The sequence below is a fragment of the Schistocerca piceifrons genome, chromosome 2 (assembly GCF_021461385.2).
Source record: "Schistocerca piceifrons isolate TAMUIC-IGC-003096 chromosome 2, iqSchPice1.1, whole genome shotgun sequence".
Lineage (NCBI taxonomy): Eukaryota > Metazoa > Arthropoda > Insecta > Orthoptera > Acrididae > Schistocerca > Schistocerca piceifrons.
In genome coordinates this window covers 1,081,593,685-1,081,617,238 of record NC_060139.1, presented here as the reverse complement: position 1 = coordinate 1,081,617,238, position 23,554 = coordinate 1,081,593,685, and the positions used below count along the sequence as shown (strand labels likewise).

Sequence of the window (23,554 nt, the reverse complement as noted above, 5' to 3'; positions counted from 1 at the left end):
CAAAGAATCCCCTGAATACACGTGTGTCCCGCACAGCCTTCCTGAATTCCTGATCTATTATTATATAGTCGATGACAGATCTGGTTCCCCTGCCTTCCCAAGTATACCGGTGAATGTTCTTATGTTTAAAAAAGGAGTTTGTGATTACTAAGCCTGTACTGGCACAGAAATCCAAGAGTTGTTTCCCGTTCCTGTTGGCCTCCATATCCTCTCCAAATTTACTCATAACCTTTTCATACCCTTCTGTTCGATTTCCAATCCTGGCGTTAAAATCACCCATGAGCAGAACACTGTCCTTGTCCTTTACTCTAACAACTACATCACTGAGTGCCTCATAAAAACTATCCATCTTATCTTGATCTGTCCCTTCACAATGCGAATATACTGACACAATCCTAATTTTCTTGCTAGACACTGTCAAATCTATCCACATCAGTCGTTCGTTTACATACCTTATTGCAACTACACTGGGTTCCATTTCTTTCCTGATGTAAAGCCCTACACTCCATTGTGCTATTCCTGCTTTGACTCCTGACATGTAGACCTTGTATTCTCCCACTTCAGGTATAAAAACCTTGAAAACAGGGTACTCATGTGGAATTGATGGAATACCAGATGTGATTATTAAAAAATATTTTCTTGCCTTAGCTGAACTGATGCACTTGTGCAACATCTCACTGGCATCAGAAACCTTCCCTTCATGTTTAAAAACAGCAAACCTGAAACCATTGCTCAAAATTGGAAATCCAGAAGATAATTCAAACCATAGACCAATAGCTCTACTGCCTGTATTTTCACAAATTTTAGAAAAAAAGTTTTATAAGAGCTTGTCTGATTTCCTAAATAAACACAAAATTCTCTCTTCTTCACAGCATGGTTTGAGGAAAGGCTATTCAACTGAATGTGCTATATTTGAATATCTTAATGAAATCTATGCTAAACTGGATGTGAGTGAGTTTGTGATGGGCATATATCTTGATTTATCCAAAGCTTTCTACGTCATTGACCATAATACCCTACTGCAGAAGATTGACCAATCAGGATCAATCAATCCAATGAGTGGCTCAGGACATACCTATGTGGTAGCAAACAGGTGGTTGAAGTGCAATATACTGACCATAACAAAATCAGCTACTACTATTCAGGATGTGAAAACGTGAAATATGGCATCCTTCAAGAATCAGTTTTGGGACCCATTCTGTTTCTTCTTCTTCTGTCAATGAACTTATGCACAACAAGCTTTGCCAAACTACCCTCCAATTTGCAGACAATACAAGCTTCCTTATTAGTGGGAAACAGAAGAAAAACTAAAAGAGTCTGCTATCCAAACAATGAACAGTATAGAACAGTGTTTCAGCTATAACAAGCTAATTATAAACAAAGAAAAGGAAGGTAACATCCAAACATGCAAATAGAACTAAGGGACAGAGTTCTTGAAAGTGTTGACAGCACAAAATTTCTGGGACCTTGGCTCTAGAACAACAAATAATGGGAGGTACACATTGAATACTTGCAAAGAAAACTAAGCAAAACCTGCTACATGATAAGGATCTTAAAAACGTGTTGCAGCAAAGCCAGCCTGTTAAATGTATACTACTCCTATGTGCATTCTGTAATTAATTATGGCATAATCTTCTGGGGCAATGCAACAACAAATATTAAACTTTTCAAGATGCAAAATATAATATTAAGAATTATTGAACGGGTAAACAATAGGAAATCATGCAGACCCATATTCAAAAAACTATCAGTTCTTCCCCTTCCTTGCATTTTTATCTAGAAAACGTCAGTTTTCATCAAACAATATATTGATAGACACCCAGATATCTTATTAAAGAATGAAGATATACATGTATACAATACAAGACAAAAATGTGATCTTCATACCAAACAGTTGAGAACATCATTGTGCCAAAACGGCACTCTACATACTGGGATAATAATTTACAATAATCTGCCTACCCATATTAAATCAGTAAGTAAATTCAGTTGTTTTAAAGCTGAACTAAAGGCACATTTAACTGATCGTTGCTTTTACAATGTGACAGAGTACCTAGAAACCAAACAACAAAAATAAAGATGCATTATGAATATTCTCCTTTAATGTTGACTCTAATGTTTGTTGTATACATGACTCTTTACTAAATTACTTAAATATCTAGTCCTTAGGAATGCAATACGAACTGTATTTTATCTTGTACAGACCTAACCATGTCCAATATCCTTGTATATATATTCTATAGATGTAGAATTAGAAGGACTAAATAAATAGATATTTAGGCATGGGAATGTGTTGTCTGGATAGACTTCTCCTACCAGTGACAACTCAGCATGTGTGCTCTCAGATCCTCCTCCTATATGTCACAAATCAGATAGATCAATCTTATCTCTTCAGTCCTGTTTAGGGGTAAGCCACACATTGTGAAACTCCCCCTGTCAGTATCCCCAACTGATACCAACACAATTTAGCTGCCATCAGTACTATTTCCATCACAACATTTATCAACCTCACAATTATATTAAGTCATGACTGAGCTTGATAACAGAACACCTTGATAGAGTGCTCATTGGTGCCATGAGACCAGGTCAACACCTGTTTTATAAGCCAAGTCCTAGTTTTTTATATTTCTTTTTTTTTTTCATCACAGCACTTGTTATCATAAAATGTTATCTTGTTACAAAGCATGTCAATAGTTAAATCATTTAGTGAAATAAAATAATCCTTGAATAGAAGTAAATAGTCATTCACACACCCAGGCTAACTAAAGAAAAAGAGTATCAAGTTAGAGCCATTCATTGTTAGTAGGTGACACTGTTTTTGACATGGAAGTTAGTGAAGCTGATCCTTTTTTATAATTATTCATTATAATCATTACATTATAGCTAAATATACAGATAGTGACTAATTTCTAGATAATATTGCAGGTAAGTATTGGAGGGGAGGAAAAACTTTAATTGGTGAATTTATTCTTCCTATGTAACATTTATAGATAGATAAAATAAAAATAACAGATTACATACTTCTCATATTTAGCCTTTGTCCTTGCCATTTTGTCTTCTTGGGCCTGATATTTGTTATATTTTTCTATTAATTTGGCCTCAAAATTCAGTTCAAAATTCTGTACTTCTATTTCGTAGTATGACTTCTTCTTCGCAATATCATCCTTGAAGCTCATCAGCTCCTGAGCATGATCTGTTGCCACTCTCTGTTATCAAATTAGACATACAAAATAGAATTAATCAGGTGTTTAAGTAAGCTGCTTCCACAACAGGATGACAGTATTAAAGAAGGAAATATAGGTTTAGACAGATTATGTCATTAATCAGACCTCTGACTGCTCTCTCATATTTTCCATGAACTCTTGGTAACTACTGACTATCTCCTTCAATTCTTCAGTAAACTTTGCTTCATTCTGTTGTGTTTGATAGTCATATTCTTTTTCAAGTACCCCAATTCTCTGATTTAATTCTGCAATAGAGTTTGTCAGTTCTTCCAGATGTCCTTTATTCACAAGTATGTATTCAAAATATAAAGCACTTAGCATTGCAGCTGATTTCTTTCTACGGGATGGAGCAATTGACCACAAGCAGAGCATTCCATCTGTAGAGCAGGTGATCAGTAACTCGTTATTCTCAGTAATGCACATCTGCAGAATACAATCAGAAAGTCAATAATAATAGTCTTGAATCACACAGCAGTCATTGATTGCTACAAAATATGTAAACTGAGACAGCTGACCTGATAATAAAAATTCATTAATTTCATCATTAGTATTTAATATTGCTTTCAATAAGAAGTGCAGTCACACATTTATCATAACCATGTTCGTCTATTTGGGGATGTATATTTCTATCACTATGTTAGGAAATAAAATTCATAATGCAGTGAGTAGAAGGCAGTATATTTATATTAAACAAGCCTCCTTTTCTATGGCACATGAATGAGTATCATTATGTTTTTGTGCATGGAAAATACAAGCATCAACTTTTCTGCATTTTAGGCAGTAAACATAGCACAGTTAATCAATATGAGGTTAGGATTAACAAGATTAGTTAATGCAGACAAGCAATACGATCACAAAGAAAGGAAGCTGCTGACTCTATATCACTTTATACTATCATTAGTGCATTTTCATGATGTTTTAATAGGGGCACACACTTTCATAAAATACATGTATAAACTGAGAAGCATTAATCAGCTTAATAAAGCATGTATTTATGGTCCAATATGAATATATGTAAAGCTCATAAATTTAACACTTAATTGGTCTGCTCTGCTAAGCAGGGAACATTTTATGGAAATTGCTCTGATGTTTTCACAAAAAATAGCATCACAGCATTTAGCTTGACGTAACTTACACTCTAGCTCCAGTTGCAATAATTTTTAAAAAAGTGAATTATCAGATTTTGCAACTCAACATTTAGAGCAGCATTGACCCACTAGACTTCTAAAAGGGAATTCGTCTCTCATGTCTCAGCTGCACTAAAAGACAGAGCCAATCATAAGTTAGCAAGCATTTCAGAACCGTGTTCATACAGCAGAGATATTTTTCCTAGTTTAAATTCAAAGCAAATATCTACATTATGATGAAAAGAAAATAATGAAAATAACAGTTTACATTTGTAATGGCAAAAAATATTACAGTAGAATATGAAATCTGTACCAAGCACTTTTACATTGAATTTGCTGACCAGGCCTGCTGAAGTACAATGAGTGGATGGATAGTTCCAACGTGAGTGAAGTAATTTGTGTACTTGGAGTTTGATGTTTATTACCTTCCAATACTGAAACTACACAAAATACTTTTAAGTTGAATTAAAAGATATTAGTATTACTGATACTCATACAAAAAGTGAAATAATCATGGAAGCTATTGTCACGTAACTGTTTGGCCAGGTCTTTTACAGTACACTGGGTGAATGGATAATTCTGACTTCCATGAAGTAATGTTCATACAGGGACCATTAGGTTGGTTTTTTTTTGGAGGGTTTATGTTATGGGTGTTCAGTATTATGAAGTGGGAGGTAAGAGTGTGATTAGAGAAACCTTGATTTATGAATATGAATGAGAAGCAATAGACACATTCACACAAGCAGGCACACACCAGACACAAATGATTGCTATCTCTTGCTTCTCTGGCTGCCCTTCAACTCTTGCATTGAACAAAAGCAGCAATTGCTGTGTTCATTCAGTGAAAGAGTTGCAGTCTAGCCACAGTGATTGGAGATAGTGGTCACATGTGCATGACTTGCTTTTGTGAATGTGTGCGCGTTTTCCTTTTTTTCTGAACAAGTCCTTGGCTGCAAGCATAGTTTGTAACAGTATTTTTGTTCTGCCTGGCTGCAACTCAATGTGTCATCTTTAGACTGAACAGCAAGCTGTCCTTTTCATAATTGTTCATATTCCAATCTTGGTTTTCTTTTGTTTGGACAGTATGAAAGGGCAGTTTATGCACAGGATTTGTGGATTAGTGAGCATGAGTTAGATAAATAACTCTTAACATGATGCAGAGGTGAAGACACGGAGTATTTTTTAGTAAAAGTGTAGCAATCACCCTGGTTCAATGAACCAAGGAGACAACTGTTTCTGATATACATGTTTGCAGACATATAGTGCCTATGACTGACCATAATAATTTGAAGTGTACTGTGAGTGAAGGAGAACTATGAATATCACAAACAGCCTAATAGGCAACTGCAACAGACCACACAGATAAGCATTTGTGCACAGATTTTCCTTTCTATACATTTTCATGAAGTCAAGCAGTTTTAACTTCCTTGATTTATCCCTTTTGTGGCTGCAAGGTCTGAGTGTCCTGCCTGGCCAGCTGGCTGATGTGGCCAAAGTGTTGTGCTCCTCACCAGTGGGTGACTAAATCAGCTGACAACCACTGCCGGCTATGGCAGGGAACAGACCACTATCAGTGAATCGTAGGTGTCAATGAGCTTAGAGCTACTCTTCAATAATATGCTTTATAAAATCAATGTCACAATATAAGGTCACATTGGTTGCATTTTCTGATAGCCACAAAAGAGACTGTTACAGCTACCTCACACTTTGTTACACATTTCTCCTGAATGGAGAAAATCACAAAAACTTTTGTATTTGTTATTTAAAAACTCTGTAACTTGAGATTTGCACTATCATTACACTTGTCTATTATGCAATATAATATCATTAACATCAGACATATACATTTCAAGGTACACAGTTTTATAAATGAGCATTTCTTAAGAAAGATACTCAAAACTTGGATGAACAATTCTTACTCTAATCTTAAATAAATAATGATTATTGAACTTCAAAAGCAAATTGTCTCAAATGAGAAAGACTTTTGTAACTCAATTTGTGATGTGCCTATTGGCTCATTTGTAATTAAAGCCTAAACTTCCTTTTGTAACAAAAATTTGACAGTAAAAGTCTATCTTGTTTCTTGTTCAACATTTTCTCTTTGCATGTGTCATGTATTAATGGTTTCCAATCATCATTTCTGACACAAACTTTGGGCTGCCACCAACAGTTAAATACATTTATTATTATTATTATTTCTGTTTTTTATTGTTATTCTTTTTACTTTTCTGTTCCTGAAACATATGTACTTACTGAACCATCCTTAGTGAGTGATATTTTTCGGAATGTGGTACCATGCAGAAGACAACATCACCCCTGTTGCATCTTATGCATGTCATTTTTTTGCTGTGAATTAGTAGCACATACAATGCTATGTATCTGGGGAACTTCCTATCTCACCAGTGCTCCAAGAAATTCTGGATAATGTCCTTCTCTATTTTTCAGTCGAAATTTAGTTTCTCACTTTGACGTCTGTAGATCTCAAATTTACCTGTCTGTCCATGAAATTTATCCAACAACTGATGGTTTATTTCCAAATGAAATTTCATCAGTGGCTTTCCCTCTTTCTTTTTTATTTCAAAAATTGTTTTCACATTCAGCACCCAAACTTCGTGTACCACTTCATAGTCTTTTGAATGCATTTTACAGAACTCAGCATCATGTCTATGTTATTGCTGGCATCCACTGATTTACTGTAGCTCAATAGACAAGGCGTTTTCAGTTTATTTTGGCCTGTTCATGTTCATTCTTCTTGGTTTCAACAGAATCTGTGCTATTTATGGTTTAAAGCATCCAGACTTCTTTGTTGTCCATCTGTTTTAGAGCCAACAACGTTCCACAGAACTTAAACTGTATTTCCTCTTTTCTCAATTTGTTAGGCAACAGTGTCAAATATTTCCAGCTTTTTTGTACTGTTTCAATGGCATTGGTACACTTCCTATGAAGCCATATGAATAAGTTGGGGCTTGAGTACCATTTGTCTAAACAAATGGAAAGTCCCTTGTTGAGGTATGGCAATAACAAACTCACAACATCGCCTGATTGTCCCCAGACAGCATTTCCAGATTCTATTTCCATGATGGCACCAGTGTAAGCTATATAATCTAAAATATAATTACTTAGAGTGTCTCAAAGAATGAAAATTTTAATACCAAAACATCTACATTTCTTTGGTGTTGTTGTTGTTGTAGTTTTTGTTGTTGTGGTGGTGGTCTTCAGTCCACAGACAGTTGGATGCAACTCTCCATGCTACTCTATCCTGTGCAAGCTTCTTCATTTCTGAGTAACTACTGCAACCTACATCCTTCTGAGTCTGCTTAGTATTTTTATCTCTGAGTCTCCCCCTACAATTTTTACCCTCCACACTTCCCTCCAGTACTAAATTGATGATTCCTTGATGCCTCAGAATGTGTTCTACCAACCAATTCCTTCTTCTACTCAAGCTGTGTCACACATTCCTCTTCTCCCCAATTCTCTTCAGTACATCTTCGTTAGTCATGTGATCTAGCCATCTAATCTTCAGCATTCTTCTGTAGCAACAAATTTTGAAAGCTTCTAGTCTCTTCTTGTCAAAACCATTTATTGTCCAGTTTCACTTCCATACATGGCCACACTCCATACAAATACTTTCAGAAACGACTTCCTGACACTTAAATCTGTACTTGATGTCAAGAAATCTCTCTTCTTCAGAAATGCTTTCCTTGCCATTGCCAGTCTACATTTTATATCCTCTCTACTTTGACAGTCATTAGTTATTTTCCCCCCAAATAGCAAAACTCATCTACCACTTTAAGTGACTCATTTCCTAATCTAATTCCCTCAGCATCATCTGATTTAAATCAATTACATTTCATTATCCTCATTTTACTCATGTTGATGTTCATCTTCTATCCTCCTTTCAAGACACTATCCATTCCATTCAGTTGCTCTTCCAGGTCCTTTGCTGTCTCTGCCAGAGTTACAATGTCATCAGCAAACTTCAAAGTTTTTATTTCTACTCCATGGAATTTAATTTCTATTCCAAATTTTTATTTTGCTTCCTTTACTGCTTGCTCAATATGTTGTTGTTGTTGTTGTGGTCTTCAGTCCTGAGACTGGTTTGATGCAGCTCTCCATGCTACTCTATCCTGTGCAAGATTTTTCATCTCCCAGTACCTACTGCAACCTACATCCTTCTGAATCTGCTTAGTGTATTCATCTCTTGGTCTCCCTCTATGATTTTTACCCACCACGGTGCCCTCCAATGCTAAATTTGTGATCCCTTGATGCCTCAAAACATGTCCTACCAACCGATCCCTTCTTCTAGTCAAGTTGTGCCACAAACTTCTCTTCTCCCCAATCCTATTCAATACCTCCTCATTGATTACGTGATCTACCCACCTTATCTTCAGCATTCTTCTGTAGCACCACATTTTGAAAGCTTCTATTCTCTTCTTGTCCAAACTAGTTATCACCCATGTTTCACTTCCATACATGGCTACACTCCATACAAATACTTTCAGAAACGACTTCCGGACACTTACATCTATACTCGATGTTAACAAATTTCTCTTCTTGAGAAACGCTTTCCTTCCCATTGCCAGTCTACATTTTATATCCTCTCTACTTCGACCATCATCAGTTATTTTACTCCCTAAATAGCAAAACTCCTTTACTACTTTAAGTGTCTCATTTCCTAATCTAATTCCCTCAGCATCACCCGACTTAATTTGACTACATTCCATTATCCTCGTTTTGCTTTTGTTGATGTTCATCTTATATCCTCCTTTCAAGACACTGTCCATTCCGTTCAACTGCTCTTCCAAGTCCTTTGCTGTCTCTGACAGAATTACAATGTCATCGGTGAACCTCAAAGTTTTTACTTCTTGTCCATGAATTTTAATACCTACTCCGAATTTTTCTTTTGTTTCCTTTACTGCTTGCTCAATATACAGATTGAATAACATCGGGGAGAGGCTACAACCCTGTCTCACTCCTTTCCCAACCACTGCTTCCCTTTCATGCCCCTCGACTCTTATAACTGCCATCTGGTTTCTGTACAAATTGTAAATAGCCTTTCGCTCCCTGTATTTTGCCCCTGCCACCTTCAGAATTTGAAAGAGAGTATTCCAGTTAACATTGTCAAAAGCTTTCTCTAAGTCTACAAATGCTAGAAACATAGGTTTGCCTTTCCTTAATCTTTCTTCTTAGATAAGTCGTAAGGTCAGTATCGCCTCATGTGTTCCAATATTTCTACAGTATCCAAACTGATCTTCCCAGGTTTGGCTTCTACCAGTTTTTCTATTCGTCTGTAAACAATTTGTGTTAGTATTTTGCAGCTGTGACTTATTAAACTGATAGTTTGGTAATTTTAACATCTGTCAACACCTGCTTTCTTTGGAATTGGAATTATTATATTCTTCTTGAAGCCTAAGAGTATTTCGCCTGTCTCATACATATTGCTCACCAGATGGTAGAGTTTTGTCAGGACTGGCTCTCCCAAGGCTGTCAGTAGTTCTAATGGAATGTTGTCTACTCCCGGGGCCTTGTTTCAACTCAGGGTCTTTCAGTGCTCTCAAACTCTTCACGCAGAATCGTCTCTCCCATTTCATCTTCATCTATATCCTCTTCCATTTCCATAATATTGTCTTCAAGAAGATCGCCCTTGTATAGACCTTCTATATTCTCCTTCCACCTTTCTGGTTTCCCTTCTTTGCTTAGAACTGGGTTTCCATCCGAGCTCTTGATATTTATGCAAGTGGTTCTCTTTTCTCCAAACGTCTCTTTAATTTTCCTGCAGGCAGTATCTATCTTACCCCTTGTGAGACAAGCCTCTACATCCTTACATTTGTCCTCTAGCCGTCCCTGCTTAGACATTTTGCACTTCCTGTCGATCTCATTTTTGAGATGTTTGTATTTCTTTTTGCCTGCTTCATTTAATGCATTTTTATATTTCCTCCCTTCATCAATTAAATTCAATACTTCTTCTGTTAACCAAGGATTTCTACTAGCCCTCGTCTTTTTACCTACTTGATCCTCGGCCTTGACTACTTCATCCCTCAGAGCTACCCATTCTTATTCTACTGTACTTCTTTCCCCCATTCCTGTCAATTGTTCCCTTATGTTTCCCTGAAACTCTGTACAACCTCTGGTTCTTTCAGTTTATCCAGGTCCCATCTCCTTAAATTCCCACCTTTTTGCAGTTTCTTCAGTTTCAATCTGCAGTTCATAACCAATAGATTGTGGTCAGAATCCACATCTGCCCCAGGAAATGTCTTACAATTTAAAACCTGGTTCCTAAATCTCTGCCTTACCATTATATAATCTATCTGATACCTTTTAGTATCTCCAGGATTCTTCCAGGTATACAACCTTCTTTTATGATTCTTGAACCAAGTGTTAGCTATGATTAAGTTATGCTCTGTGCAAAATTCTACAAGGCGGCTTCCTCTTTCATTCCTTCCCCCCAATCCATATTCAGCTACTATGTTTCCTTCTCTCCCTTTTCCTACTGACTAATTCCAGTCACCCATGGCTATTAAATTTTCGTCTCCCTTCACTACCTGAATAATTTCTTTTATCTCGTCGTACATTTCATCTATTTCTTCATCATCTGCAGAGCTAGTTGGCATATAAACTTGTACTACTGTAGTAGGCATGGGCTTTGTGTCTATCTTGGCCACAATAATGCGTTCACTATGCTGTTTGTAGTAGCTAACCCGCACTCCTATTTTTTTATTCATTATTAAACCTACTCCTGCATTACCCCTATTTGATTTTGTATTTATAACCCTGTAATCACCTGACCAAAAGTCTTGTTCCTCCTGCCACCAAACTTCACTAATTCCCACTATATCTAACTTTAACCTATCCATTTCCCTTTTTAAATTTTCTAACCTACCTGCCCGATTAAGGGATCTGACATTCCACGCTCCGATCCGTAGAACGCCAGTTTTCTTTCTCCTGATAACGACGTCCTCCTGAGTAGTCCCTGCTCGGAGATCCGAATGGGGGACTATTTTACCTCCGTAATATTTTACCCAAGAGGACGCCATCATCATTTAATCATACAGTAAAGCTGCACGTCCTCGGGAAAAATTACGGCTGTAGTTTCCCCTTGCTTTCAGCCGTTCGCAGTACCAGCACAGCAAGGCTGTTTTGGTTAGTGTTACAAGGACAGATCAGTCAATCATCCAGACCATTGCCCCTGCAACTACTGAAAAGGCTGCTGCCCCTCTTCAGGAACCACATGTTTGTCTGGCCTCTCAACAGATACCCCTCCGTTGTGGTTGCACCTACGGTACGGCCATCTGTATCGCTGAGGCACGCAAGCCTTCCCACCAATGGCAAGGTCCATGATTCATGGGGGGTTGCTCAATATATAGATTGAATAACTGTCTCAGTCCCTTCTCAATGACTGCTTCCCTTTCATGCCCCTCAACTCAGATAACTGCCATCTGGATTCTGTACAAACTGTAAATAGCCTTTTGCTCCCTGTATTTTATCCCTGCCACCTTCAGAATTTGGAAGAGAGTATTCCAGTCAACATCATCAAAAGCTTTCTCTAAGCCTACAAATGCTAGAAACATAGATTTGTCTTTCCTTAACCTATGTTCTAAGATGAGTCACAGGGTTAGTATTTCCTCATATGTTCCAACCTTTCTATGGAATCCAAACTGATATTCCCCAAGGCGGCTTCTACCAGTTTTTCCATTCATCTCTAAATAATTCCTATTAGTATTTTACAGCCATGACTTATTAAACTGATAGTTCAGTAATTTTCACATCTATCGACACCTGCTTTCTTTGGGATTGGAATTATTATATTATTCTTGAAGTCTGAGGGTATTTTGCCTGTCTCATACATCTTGCTCATCAGATGGTAGAGTTTTGTTATGGCTGGCTCTCCTGAGGCTGTCAGTAGTTCTAATGGTATGCTGTCTCCTCCAGGGGTCTTGTTTCAACTTAGGTCTTTCAATGCTCTGTCAAATTCTTTGCACAGTATCACATCTCCTATTTCATCCTTATCAACATCCTCTTCAGTTTGCACAATATTTCCCTCAAGTATATTCCCCTTGTATAGACACTGTATATACTCCTTCCACCTTCCTGGTTTCCCTTCTTTGCTTAGGACTGGTTTTCCATTTGAGTTCTTGATATTCATAAAGGTGGTTCTCTTTTATCCAAAGGTCTCTTTAAATTTCCTGTAGGCAGTATCTATCTTACCCCCCGTGAGATAAGCCTCTAAATCCTTACATTTGTTCTCAAGCCATTCCTGCTTACCCATTTTGCACTTCCTGTTGATCTCATTTTTGAAATGTTTGCACTCCTTTTTGCCTGCTTCATTTACTGTATTTTTATATTTTCTTCTTTCATCAATTAAATTCAATATCTCTTCTGTTACCCAAGGATTTCTACTAGTCCTCGCCTTTTCACCTACTCGATCGTCTGCTGCCTTCACTATTTCATCCCTCAAAGCTACCCATTCTTCTTCCACTGCATTTCTTTCTTCCATTCTTGTCAATCATTCCCTAATGCTCTCTCTGAAACTCTCTACAGCCTCTGCTTCTTTTATTTTATCCAGGTCTCAATTCCTTAAATTGCTACCTTTTCACAATTTCTTCAGTTTAATCTACAGTTCATAACCAATAAATTGTGGTCAGAGTCATCTTCTGACCCTGGAAATGTCTTACAATTTAAAACCTGATTCAAATCTCTGTCTTACCATTATATAATCTATCTGAAACTTTCCAGTGCCTCCAGGCTTCTTCCACATATACAACCTTTCTTTCATGATTTTTAAACCAAGTGTTAGCTATGATTAAGTTATGCTCTGTACTAAAATTCTACCAGGCAGCTTCCTCTGTCATTCCTTACTCCCAGTCCATATTCTTCTACCACTTTTCCTTCTATTCCTTTTCCTAGGACCACATTCCTGTCCCCCATGACTATTAAATCTTCATCTCCCTTAACTGTCTGAATAATTTCTTTTATTGCATCATACATTTCTTCAATCTCTTCATGATCTGCGGAGCTAGTTGGCATATAAACTTGTACTACTGTGGTAGGCATGGGTTCGTGTCGATCTTGGCTACAATAATGCATTCACTATGCTGTTCATAGTAACTTATCTGTGTTCATATTTTTTTATTCAGTATTAAACCAACTCCTGAATTACCCCTATTTGATTTTATATTTATAACCCTGTATTCACCTGACCAGAGGTCTTGTTCCTCCTGCCACCGAATTTCACTAATTCCCATATTTTCTAACATACCTGCCCGATTAAGCAGGGCAGACAAGAAAGAAGTAGAGGAGGTGGCAAATTGATATACAGTCAAAAGGGGAAGCAGTAGGTGGAGATTCAGACAGTATCTGATCACCAAGTCAAGGCTTCAGTCATAAGGAAATAGTTTTAATATGTTTTTTTTTTTTTTTTTTTTTTCATTCATTGGGGAGAAATCAGATAAACAAATTGAGAAAGAGTAAATTTTGGTACACAAAAGAACTGGAGAATCTAAAAAATAAGCTACTGCTGTTGAAGTGCCTTGCCAAAGTAAACAATTCTAAAGAAATTAAGGATCTTGAAAAAACCACTAAGAACCTGTATAAGAAAGAGTTACAATTGGCAAAACAAAGATACAACACAAATCTCATAAAAAATAATTAAAACCAATGCAAAAAGCCTGGTCAGTAATTAATACTGTTAAAGGTGAAGTCAGAAACTTTAACAAGACAGCCCCAATACCAGCAGATACATTCAATAAATATTTTGTAAGCGGTGCTGATGATATCAAAAAGTTGATCAATAAACCCAATGTAACATGTATAGATTATCTTAAGAGAGCAAACCTGAATCATAATAGGGCCAGATCATCCTTGAAACACTTTAAAGAGGTACACCAACATGAAGTTCTTAAAATAGTCAAAGAAATGAAAAATTCATACAGTACAGATATTTTTAATATGTCAAACAATCTATTGAAAGAAATCATTCATTACATTGCAGCACAATTAACATATTCTATAAACCTGTGTCTCATAGAAGGGTTTTTTCCTGATCCTCTCAAAACTATCCAAGGTAACTCCAGTCTTTAAGAAGGGTGTCAAATCAGATCCTGCAAACTACAGACCAATTTCACTTATTCCATTACTAGGAAAAGTCTTTGAAGGCATAATATATCAGCAGATGTATGAGTACCTAGAACTAAATGGTATGTTAAGTGCATCACAGTTTGGTTACAGAAAAGGAACGTCAGCTATACATGTCATAGAGCTCATAGTCAGAGACATTGTAGCAGCATTCGAGGACCATGCGCACACGCAAGTAACCTTGTGTGATCTGATAAAAGCTTTTGACTGTGTTGACCACTCACTTTTGCTCTCTGAACTTGAGTACTATGGAATATGTGATAAAAGTTTAAAACTCATAAAATCATACCTCAATAAAAGGAAACAGGTGGTGAGATCAGGAAGCCATCTGTCAAACATTCTCGAGGTTCAACACGGAGTGCCACAGGGATCTAAATTGGGACCACTTCTTTTCCTTGTACATATAAATGACTTACCAGGAAATATAGATGTTAAGACATATATGTATGCAGATGATACAACTTTTCTATCTGTAAACCATGTACTTAATAACCTTGTAAGTGATATGAAATTGGCAAAAGAAAATGCAACATCATGGTTTAATACTAATGTTCTGCTATTAAATGAGGAAAAGACCCAGAATATGTGGTTCAGTCTATCAAAGACTACAAAAATAGAAAAACAAAAGGCAAAGGTTTTAGGTATAACATGGAACTCTTATGTTGATCACATAGTGTTTAGGTTGTCAAGAGCTATATATTTGTTGAAGAGGCTGATGTGTTGTGTGACGTTTGAGTATTTAAGTACAGCGTACTATGGCTTTTTTCAATCTGTTTTAAGGTATGGGTTAATACTCTTGGGAAACAGCAGAAAAATAAATGAAATTATGGTGATCCAGAAGAAAGCAATCAGAATAATGGCTAAGGTAGATAATAGAACACATTGTAAACCATTGTTCATTAAATATAGAATTTTAACGGTTATTAATTTATATATTCTTGACAGCATTAACTACATACTTGGTGACCAACCTACTTTAAGCGTAACAAATCAAAGGCATGACTACTATACAAGAACCTGTACTTCTCTGCTGTTGCCACAAAATAGATTAGCTAAAACTAACAATAGTCGTAAGTATATGGCAATTGAGATATATAACAAATTGTCTAAGAATGTGTCAATCAAGCATGACAAATTATTTAAAGATAACGTACATAACTTCTTGTTAACTAATCCATTCTATTCATTAGAAGAATTTTTAGAAATGCCCAATAACAACTTAAATATGTAAAAATTTATTTTGTAAAATTAATAGGTTAAGTGAACTGATGAAGCCTATTGCATGTAATAATGCTGAATTACCAATAAAGAATCTGAATCTGAATCAGAAGCTAGACAGACAGATTGAGAAAAAATTTGAGAAACACAGAGAAATTAGGCAAAAAATTAGATCATCTGGGTAAAAACTTAGAGAGGTAAAGTCAAGCACTAAAATGTATCATAAAAGATTTAGATTATGTCAGAGTTTAGGTAGAGAAAACTATAGAAATAACTGAAGACTTAGAAGTGGATTTAAATGAGTTCAAAATGCATGCAAATACAGAGTGTATTAGTTCCGCAGAAAATAAAGCTGAGAAGGTAGGAAACAAACTGATCAATGTATGAGAGAGAAATGAAAGGGGCTTAAAACCTTACTTTCTATGATTAAAAGTGAAAGTGACAGTATTAATTTGAAATTCAGTGAATCAGTATATAGCAGTAACTTGTCAGATGCAAAAGGTGTTGTTGGTATATGTGTTAGTAATATTTCAAATCTAGAGCAAAGTTAGATGAAATTGAGGAAAATGTTACAACCAAACTTTCTGTAGCAGCAGCAGTAGTACTCAGAATAATATAAACAAAAAGGACTAGAGAACTCCACCCCATGAACTTTATTTGCCATTGTATCAATAATTTCACTAGCAGTACTTTAGACAGCTTGAAACTTAAATTCACAAGAAATTTTTAGATGGTGAGACGCTTTCATGGACTAATTGGAATATGCAAAGCGTGGTCTGAAAAATTCTTGGAATGGAATAGAAAAAAGTACTTACATCACTGAAACTTCTTTTGTTTTTCAGTGTAGTCTCCTCGTAGATTAATGCACTTGGTCCAACGATGTTCCAGGGCCTTGATGCCATCCTGAAAATGAGTTTCCTCCAGGCCTGCAAAATATTTGTCAACTCCGGCTACCAATACTTCGTTTGAAGTGAATCTTTGTACACCGAGAAAAATTTTCAGTTTTGGGAAGAGATGGAAGTCTGATGGAGCCATATGAGAAGAATAAGATGGGTGTGGCATCAATTCATACCTTAGTTCATGTAATTTTGCCATGGTAACGGCACATGTGTGCAGACGTTCATTGTCTTGATGGAAGATGACTTTCTTTCTCGCTAGACCTGGCCTTTTTTGCATATCTTTTGTTGCAATTTGTGTATGAGGTTAGCATAGTATTCTTCAGTAATTGTTTGCTGAGTTGGGAGATAATCTACAAACAGAATCCCCTTTGCATCCCAGAACACTGATGCCATGACCTTTCCTCCCAAAGGAATTGTCTTTGCTTTCTTTGGTGGTGGAGAATCAGTATTTTTCCACTGCTTTGACTGTTGTTTTGTCTCTGAAGTATAGTAGTGCAACCAAGTTTCATCTGTGCTCGCAAACCAGCACAAAAAATCTTGTTTGTTTCCCCTAAAACAGGACAAACATCGTTCCGAAATGTCCATTTTCACTCGTTTTTGATCCAGCATCAAGAGCCGTGGCACCCATCTGGCAGATAATTTTTTTTCATTTCTTAGTTAAAATATGATATATCCTTTCAGATGGCATCTAGGAAGTGTGATAAATTTCACACTTTCAATCAGCAATCCTCCATGACCATTTTGTGCACTTTTTCAATGATTTCTGGATTAGTGAAACATCTTGGCTTACCTCTGCACGGATCATCATCTAAGCTCTCCGGACCAAATTTAAATTCATTTTTCCACTTGGAAACCATTGAATATGAAGGAGCAGAGTCCCCCAGTCTATTCGACATGAATGTTCTTTGCTTTCATACCTTTCTTTACGAAGTACTTATTCACTACTCAAATCTCGATTTTTTCCATCTTTGCAAATCACTAAGCATGAACAACAACAAAGCCATGTCACCACCATAGCTCTCTTCCAAGAGTACTGATGTGGCACATGTTTACAGACAACAGTCTGGTGAATATCGCATGAACAACTTGTTGCGCAAGCACTAACCTCTTGTCATTCCAAGAACTTTCCAAACAACCCTCATACATACAGATATGACTTTTGCAGAATTAAAAAAATATACATATATTTTTTGAACAAATTTCGGTTTGAAACCAAACAAGCTTGGATTAAATCAAAATTATTGCATGGACCATATTTCAAAGATGGTAGGACTCACATGAAAGATTTTTGTGAACAGCAACTTGAAACATTTGTACACTTAGGTAAACTGTTAGATGAGGTAATACAAACAGATCCATTAAAGAGTTATTTGCAATATATGATGCAGTAGGGGTTAGTATATGGACCAGATGACAACACTGAACAATTTTTAAAATATTGATCAACTAGATATGTCATGGGAAAGAAATGAGAGACAGAGGCGTAGACAAAGGGAAGGGAACATTTATTTTATCATAATGAGATGGGGGAGGGGGGCAATGCTGATCATGGAGACAGAGACAGAAGAAGAGATAACAGGAACAATTATCATGATAATGGGCAAACATTAGAATTACAGATTTGGAGTTATGAACTCATAATTGGAATAACAGATGAAGGGATGGTGAAAGGGGTCATGAACAAAGAAGTAAGCAATGAGGAGGTAATGACAGAATATTTAACTGTGGGAATTTTGCAAACAGAAGGAATGGATTTGTAAACTAAACCATGCTTCATGGAGAGCCTAACAGTTTGGGATGACAGGAAATAGATACAAAACACAGGCTAATAGGTTTAGAAGAGGAAGCGGTAATCAGTATAATAACCTGTTGGTGGTAGTTTCTAAAGAAGATGGTGATATCAGGCTCGTTATGGACTCAAGATGTTTGAATAAGTACTTGAGAGAGAGACTGATCACTCAGAAACATGGATGAGTCACTGAATAAATTTGAGAATGTAAAATACATGCCTAGTCTCAAACTAACTTTTAGATTTCAACAAAATGAATTAGAATACGATTACAGAAAGTATACTGCACTTTTATATACAGGTATGTGTTTTTGGTATTGCATGGTTCCATTTGGGTTGATTGTTTCTGAACCTGGATTTATTAAGAGGTTGGATTTTGTTTTTGAAAACGAACTTTTAGCCAAATTAACTATTTATGTAGAAGACAGTATTTTACACACTAAGGCCTGGAAAGATCATATGAGTACTTTGAGAGAAATTGGGGAAAAATTGAGTCCATGGGATATGATTTTGAAGTAAAAAGAAACGAAAATTTGTTGTGAAATAACAAAATTTTTTTGGCCACATATTAACAGAGAAGGAAATTTTCCCTGATAATGAGAAAATCCAAGCGATTGCAAAATTTCCTGGCCCTGAGCCTAAGAGGGAGTTAAATCATTCTTTGGTCTTGGTAGAGAATATGCTAGGACTAAAGTTTTAAATGCACCTTTCTTATACAATCTGTTGAATAAGAATACTACATGTAATGGAATGAAAAGTGTCAAATTGCCTTTTATGGGATAGAAGAACAATTTACTATTAGTGAATTTCTATGCAGACCAGATTTTGACATTGCCGTTTTGTTTAATGACTGGTAGGAGTGATTCAGACTTGAATCTTCACTCGTTTCATGAGAAGGTAGTTATTGGGTTACAGAACATCATTCATTTGCATTCATGAGCAGAACTTGACAGAAACATGAGAAAACTTACATCATTAAAGAAAAGGGGAGTTGTCAGAAACAGTTTGGAAATTCAAGAAATTCAGAAATTATTTACTTGAACATAAAGTTACTTAGATCATAAAGTCCTTTGTTATGTTGAGGAATGTAAATTGTAGATCACTAGGTGGGCAGTTTATTTTTAAAAAATTGACTACACATCAGAGTACATTAAAGGGGGCAATGATGAACACAGAAATGGAAATCCAGGGAGAAATTTCAAAATTATGCATATGAAGGCAGTGAAAGATGAGAAGATATCATGAAAATTTGCAGACAATTAAGAAGAAACCAATATCATGATGATCATTGGAAATTGATGAAAAGTTACTTGGGGAAGAAAGGTTATGAGAAAGTATAGCTACATTGTTAAGTTTACAAAGGTATATTATTTTCTAGACGCAGACAAGACAATGATAGATGGAATTTTTGTTGGCCCGCACAGTAGGCTGACATGTTCATTAAGTACACACACAAAAGCTTTGGTCACTTTGGTTCATTGAAATGCATACATGTCTTGCCACTTATGATGGATATCAGAGGGTCAAAGTTAACAACCAGATATGTAGAGATTGTTTGCAAAGTGTAATACCTGACAAACAGATGGACCTAGTTGGTATTGAGCTATTTGCCCAATTGTCTAAAGCAAAAGGAGGATATTGTTATATATTTGACATGGTGGACTTATTTCCTAAATTCATTTAAATTTATCCTTTGAGGGAAGCTACTAGTTGAAAAATTATAACCAAAATAACACAAGACTGCTTTCACACTGTTCTTTTCCCAATACTATTCTTTCTGATAATGAAAATCAATTTATGTCAATGGCCTGGAAGGATTTTACTGATGATTGTAACATAATAGACATACTTATTTCTGTTTATTCCCCATCTTATAATCCTACTGAGAGATATATCAGGGAGATGGGCTTTTGGTGCAGAACTTTGCTGATGCAAAGATCACTCACAAACTGGATAGATTGTATTGGTTGCTTTGGGTATGTACTAAACAGTTTACAACATACCACAACTGATTCTTCTCCACATCAAATTTTATATGATAAGTAGCCTGCATACCCTATTAATGAATTAGTTGAACTTCTATCCCTCAGCTACTGAGAGAGAAGACAAAGTTATGAAGACCATGGACCAACACTATTGTTAAAAAAAGAAAAAGACACATGACAACAGAGTGAAACCTATACACTTCAAGAGTGGAGACATTGTGTTAACTAAGAGCTATGTCAAATCAAACTCCATGAGCAGTGAGATTGAGAAATTTGATATATACAGTTGACTATCTGAAATTTTAGTAAATCCATACCCAAATGCATGGAATGTTATCCATCCAAAATCTAGGAAACTTAATGGGCTCAGGAATGAAACACAGCTGAAGATATACAGACAAACAAACTGAACTGATGACTGCTATATATTACTTCCTTTACTTGAAATGTCATAGTATATTATGCATTGCATCCTCTCATGGGGATGCAAACATGTTTGTGCATCATGTGTATGGTAAACACAGGGCCCCAGCTACATGACACTTCCTTCTACAGTAATCCATTTCTGATGTCACATTAGATTAATACTTGTCCCATAGATTATGGAGACAATACTTCATAATGATGTAGAACATGTTAGTTTAGCAAAATGCTTCTTTGCCTGGCATAACTAGGTTTCTTTTTAATTGTAAGATTACTAATTTATTTCTAAAAATTCATGTACTTAGTAGGAGTTGTCATTCAGAAATTCTTTTCATTTCTTTTCAAATGTTGGTTGGCTATCTGTCAGACTTTTTATGGTATTTAGTTAGTGACCAAAGACTTTTGTGGCAGCATAATTCACCCCTTTCTGTGGCAAAGTTAGACTTCAGCCAAAGTAATGAAGGTCAGCCTTTATCCCACATATGCACATTTCTACTGATTTTGAACTGTAACGGGTTACTTATAACAAATTATGTAAGTGAAAATTTATATTATGAAGCTGTTGTGAATATCCCTAGTTTCTTAATAAACATTTGCAAGATGGGCTACTGCTATTATTCTGATTACATTCTTTTGTGCAATGAATACTTTTTTCTTTAATGATAAATTACCCTAAAATATAATGCCATAAGAAAGCAGTGAAAGAAAATATGCATAGTAAGCTAATTTACTTATATATTTATTGCCAAAATTTGCAATAACACTTATATTGTAAGTAACTGAACTCAAATGTTTCTGAGATCATCAATCTGTCAATGTGTTTCATCCAATCCAGTCTTTCATCAGTGAACACACCCAGAATCTTAGAATATTTTGCCTTAGCTACAGACTCTATCTTTATTAACGGGTTGTGGCATTTACTGTATAGAACTGTATATAATGTGTTTTATCAAAATTTCATGAGAGTCCATTTGCAGAGAACCACTTAAAATTTTCTGAAAGACATTATTTACAATTGCCTCAGCTAATTCTTGTTTGTTGGGTGTGATCATTAATATCATCAGCAAAAATAATTAGCTTTGCATCTTCATGGTTAATTTATATTATTGACTTCGATAATATACATTAAGAACAATATGGGACCCAAGACTGAATGATGAGGGATACCATTCTTGATACCTCCCCACATAGAGGACTCTGATGATTTTTGCAGACTACCTGTACTGTTTATTTCTACCTTCTGCATTCTTCCAGTCCAATAGGAATTAAATGATTTGTGCACTGTCCCACTCATACCACAATACTTCAGATTATCTAAAACAATTTCATGATTCACAATGTCCAAAGCCTTTGAGAAATCAGAAAAAATCCCAATGGATGGTGTTTGGTCATTCAGAGCTTTTAATATTTGGTCACTGAATGTATAGCATTTTCTATCAAAAGCATTTCTGGAAACCAAATTGGCATTTTGTTTGTACTTTATTTTTACAAATATGTGAAGCTACTCTTGGACACATTACTTTTTCAAGAATTTTTCAAAGCTGACAGAAATGAGATTAGGCAGTAGTTGGCATCACACCTGCCCCATTTTCTATTCAATGGCTTAACAATAGCATATTTCAATCTATCAGGAAAAATTCACTATTTCAGTGAGCTATTACCCATGTGGCTGAGAATTCTACTTATCTGTTGGGAACAACTTTTTAGTATCTTGTTGGAGATGCCATCAATTCCATATATCTCTTTTATACTGAAAGTTTATTTTTCATTAACTAACTGCCTCTGTCATGTGTCTGGTGAACCATTTGGTGCATGCATTTGAGATGTCAACACTTCTTTCCTGAATATTGCACAGTATTGGATCAGCAGTCACTAACAGAATCTTACGACATTTGTCTCCATAACCCAAGCCACATATTCAGATAATTAATTATTTACAACTGAGACTACTTGAAGTTCTACACATATGGAGTGAGTTCTACATGATTATCTCGAGCACACAGTTACTTATGAGTGGAAGGTTTATTTAGCTATGTTGAGCACAGTGATACATTGATGACTATGGATACTGACATTACATTACACTGTGGTACTTTTATCATGTGTATGAGGAGATGCTGCTATGTTTGTTTCTCAGATCACTGATCTTGAGAACTGAAAGTACTTTACATTTTGTATGCTGGTGTAAGCTGGTGTAAGCAGACCATGTTGCAAAGAGATTGTGAGAAGATTAATAGAGGCCAAAGATAGACTTGCAAGGAACACTCTGCTAACACCCTCTTGGCTGCCTGTATTTAGATCACCACCACAGACTGGAGGGCCCAGTGAGTTTCAGTCTGTCATCAAGTGAGTCACTGAGGCACCAGTTGGAGCCCAGGCACTTGGAGTCACAGACAGTTGTAGGCAGCACATAGTGACCAGAGCAATCTACATAGCGGACTGGTACTTCACCAGCAGTGAGGCTAACATGGACCATTATGGAGAGCTTGTACCACAACACCTGGAATATCTCAAGTAATTTTCTATTCTTATGAATAAAGAACCCACTTAATATATGCATGCAGTTTGTGTTCTAGAAAGAGGATACCAGCCACCAACCAACATCCCCTCCATGTTTCCCATGGTACAAGCCTACAGTGACAAGGAAATGACACAAAATTTCATTTTTGAGATTTTGAGCTTTGCTTTATGGTATTAACACACAGGAGAGATATTGGAAAATGGATTTGTTAATTACTCTGCTGCACTTTGAGATATG

The 23,554-nt window shown here is 36.1% G+C and overlaps 1 protein-coding gene across 1 annotated transcript in view; it reads right to left on the bottom strand.

Annotated features, from left to right (window-relative positions):
* Window positions 1–2,034: 2,034 nt before the first annotated feature.
* Window positions 2,035–23,554, bottom strand: part of LOC124776139 (cilia- and flagella-associated protein 57-like) — a 178,294-nt gene continuing 156,774 nt past the window's right edge. Inside the window, exons 10-12 of the mRNA XM_047250976.1 lie at window positions 3,330–3,647; window positions 3,022–3,206; window positions 2,035–2,053 (exon numbers count right to left, since the gene is read on the bottom strand). Of these exons, the coding sequence (XP_047106932.1) occupies window positions 2,035–2,053; window positions 3,022–3,206; window positions 3,330–3,647 (522 nt within the window). The remainder of the gene's footprint in view (window positions 2,054–3,021; window positions 3,207–3,329; window positions 3,648–23,554) is intronic.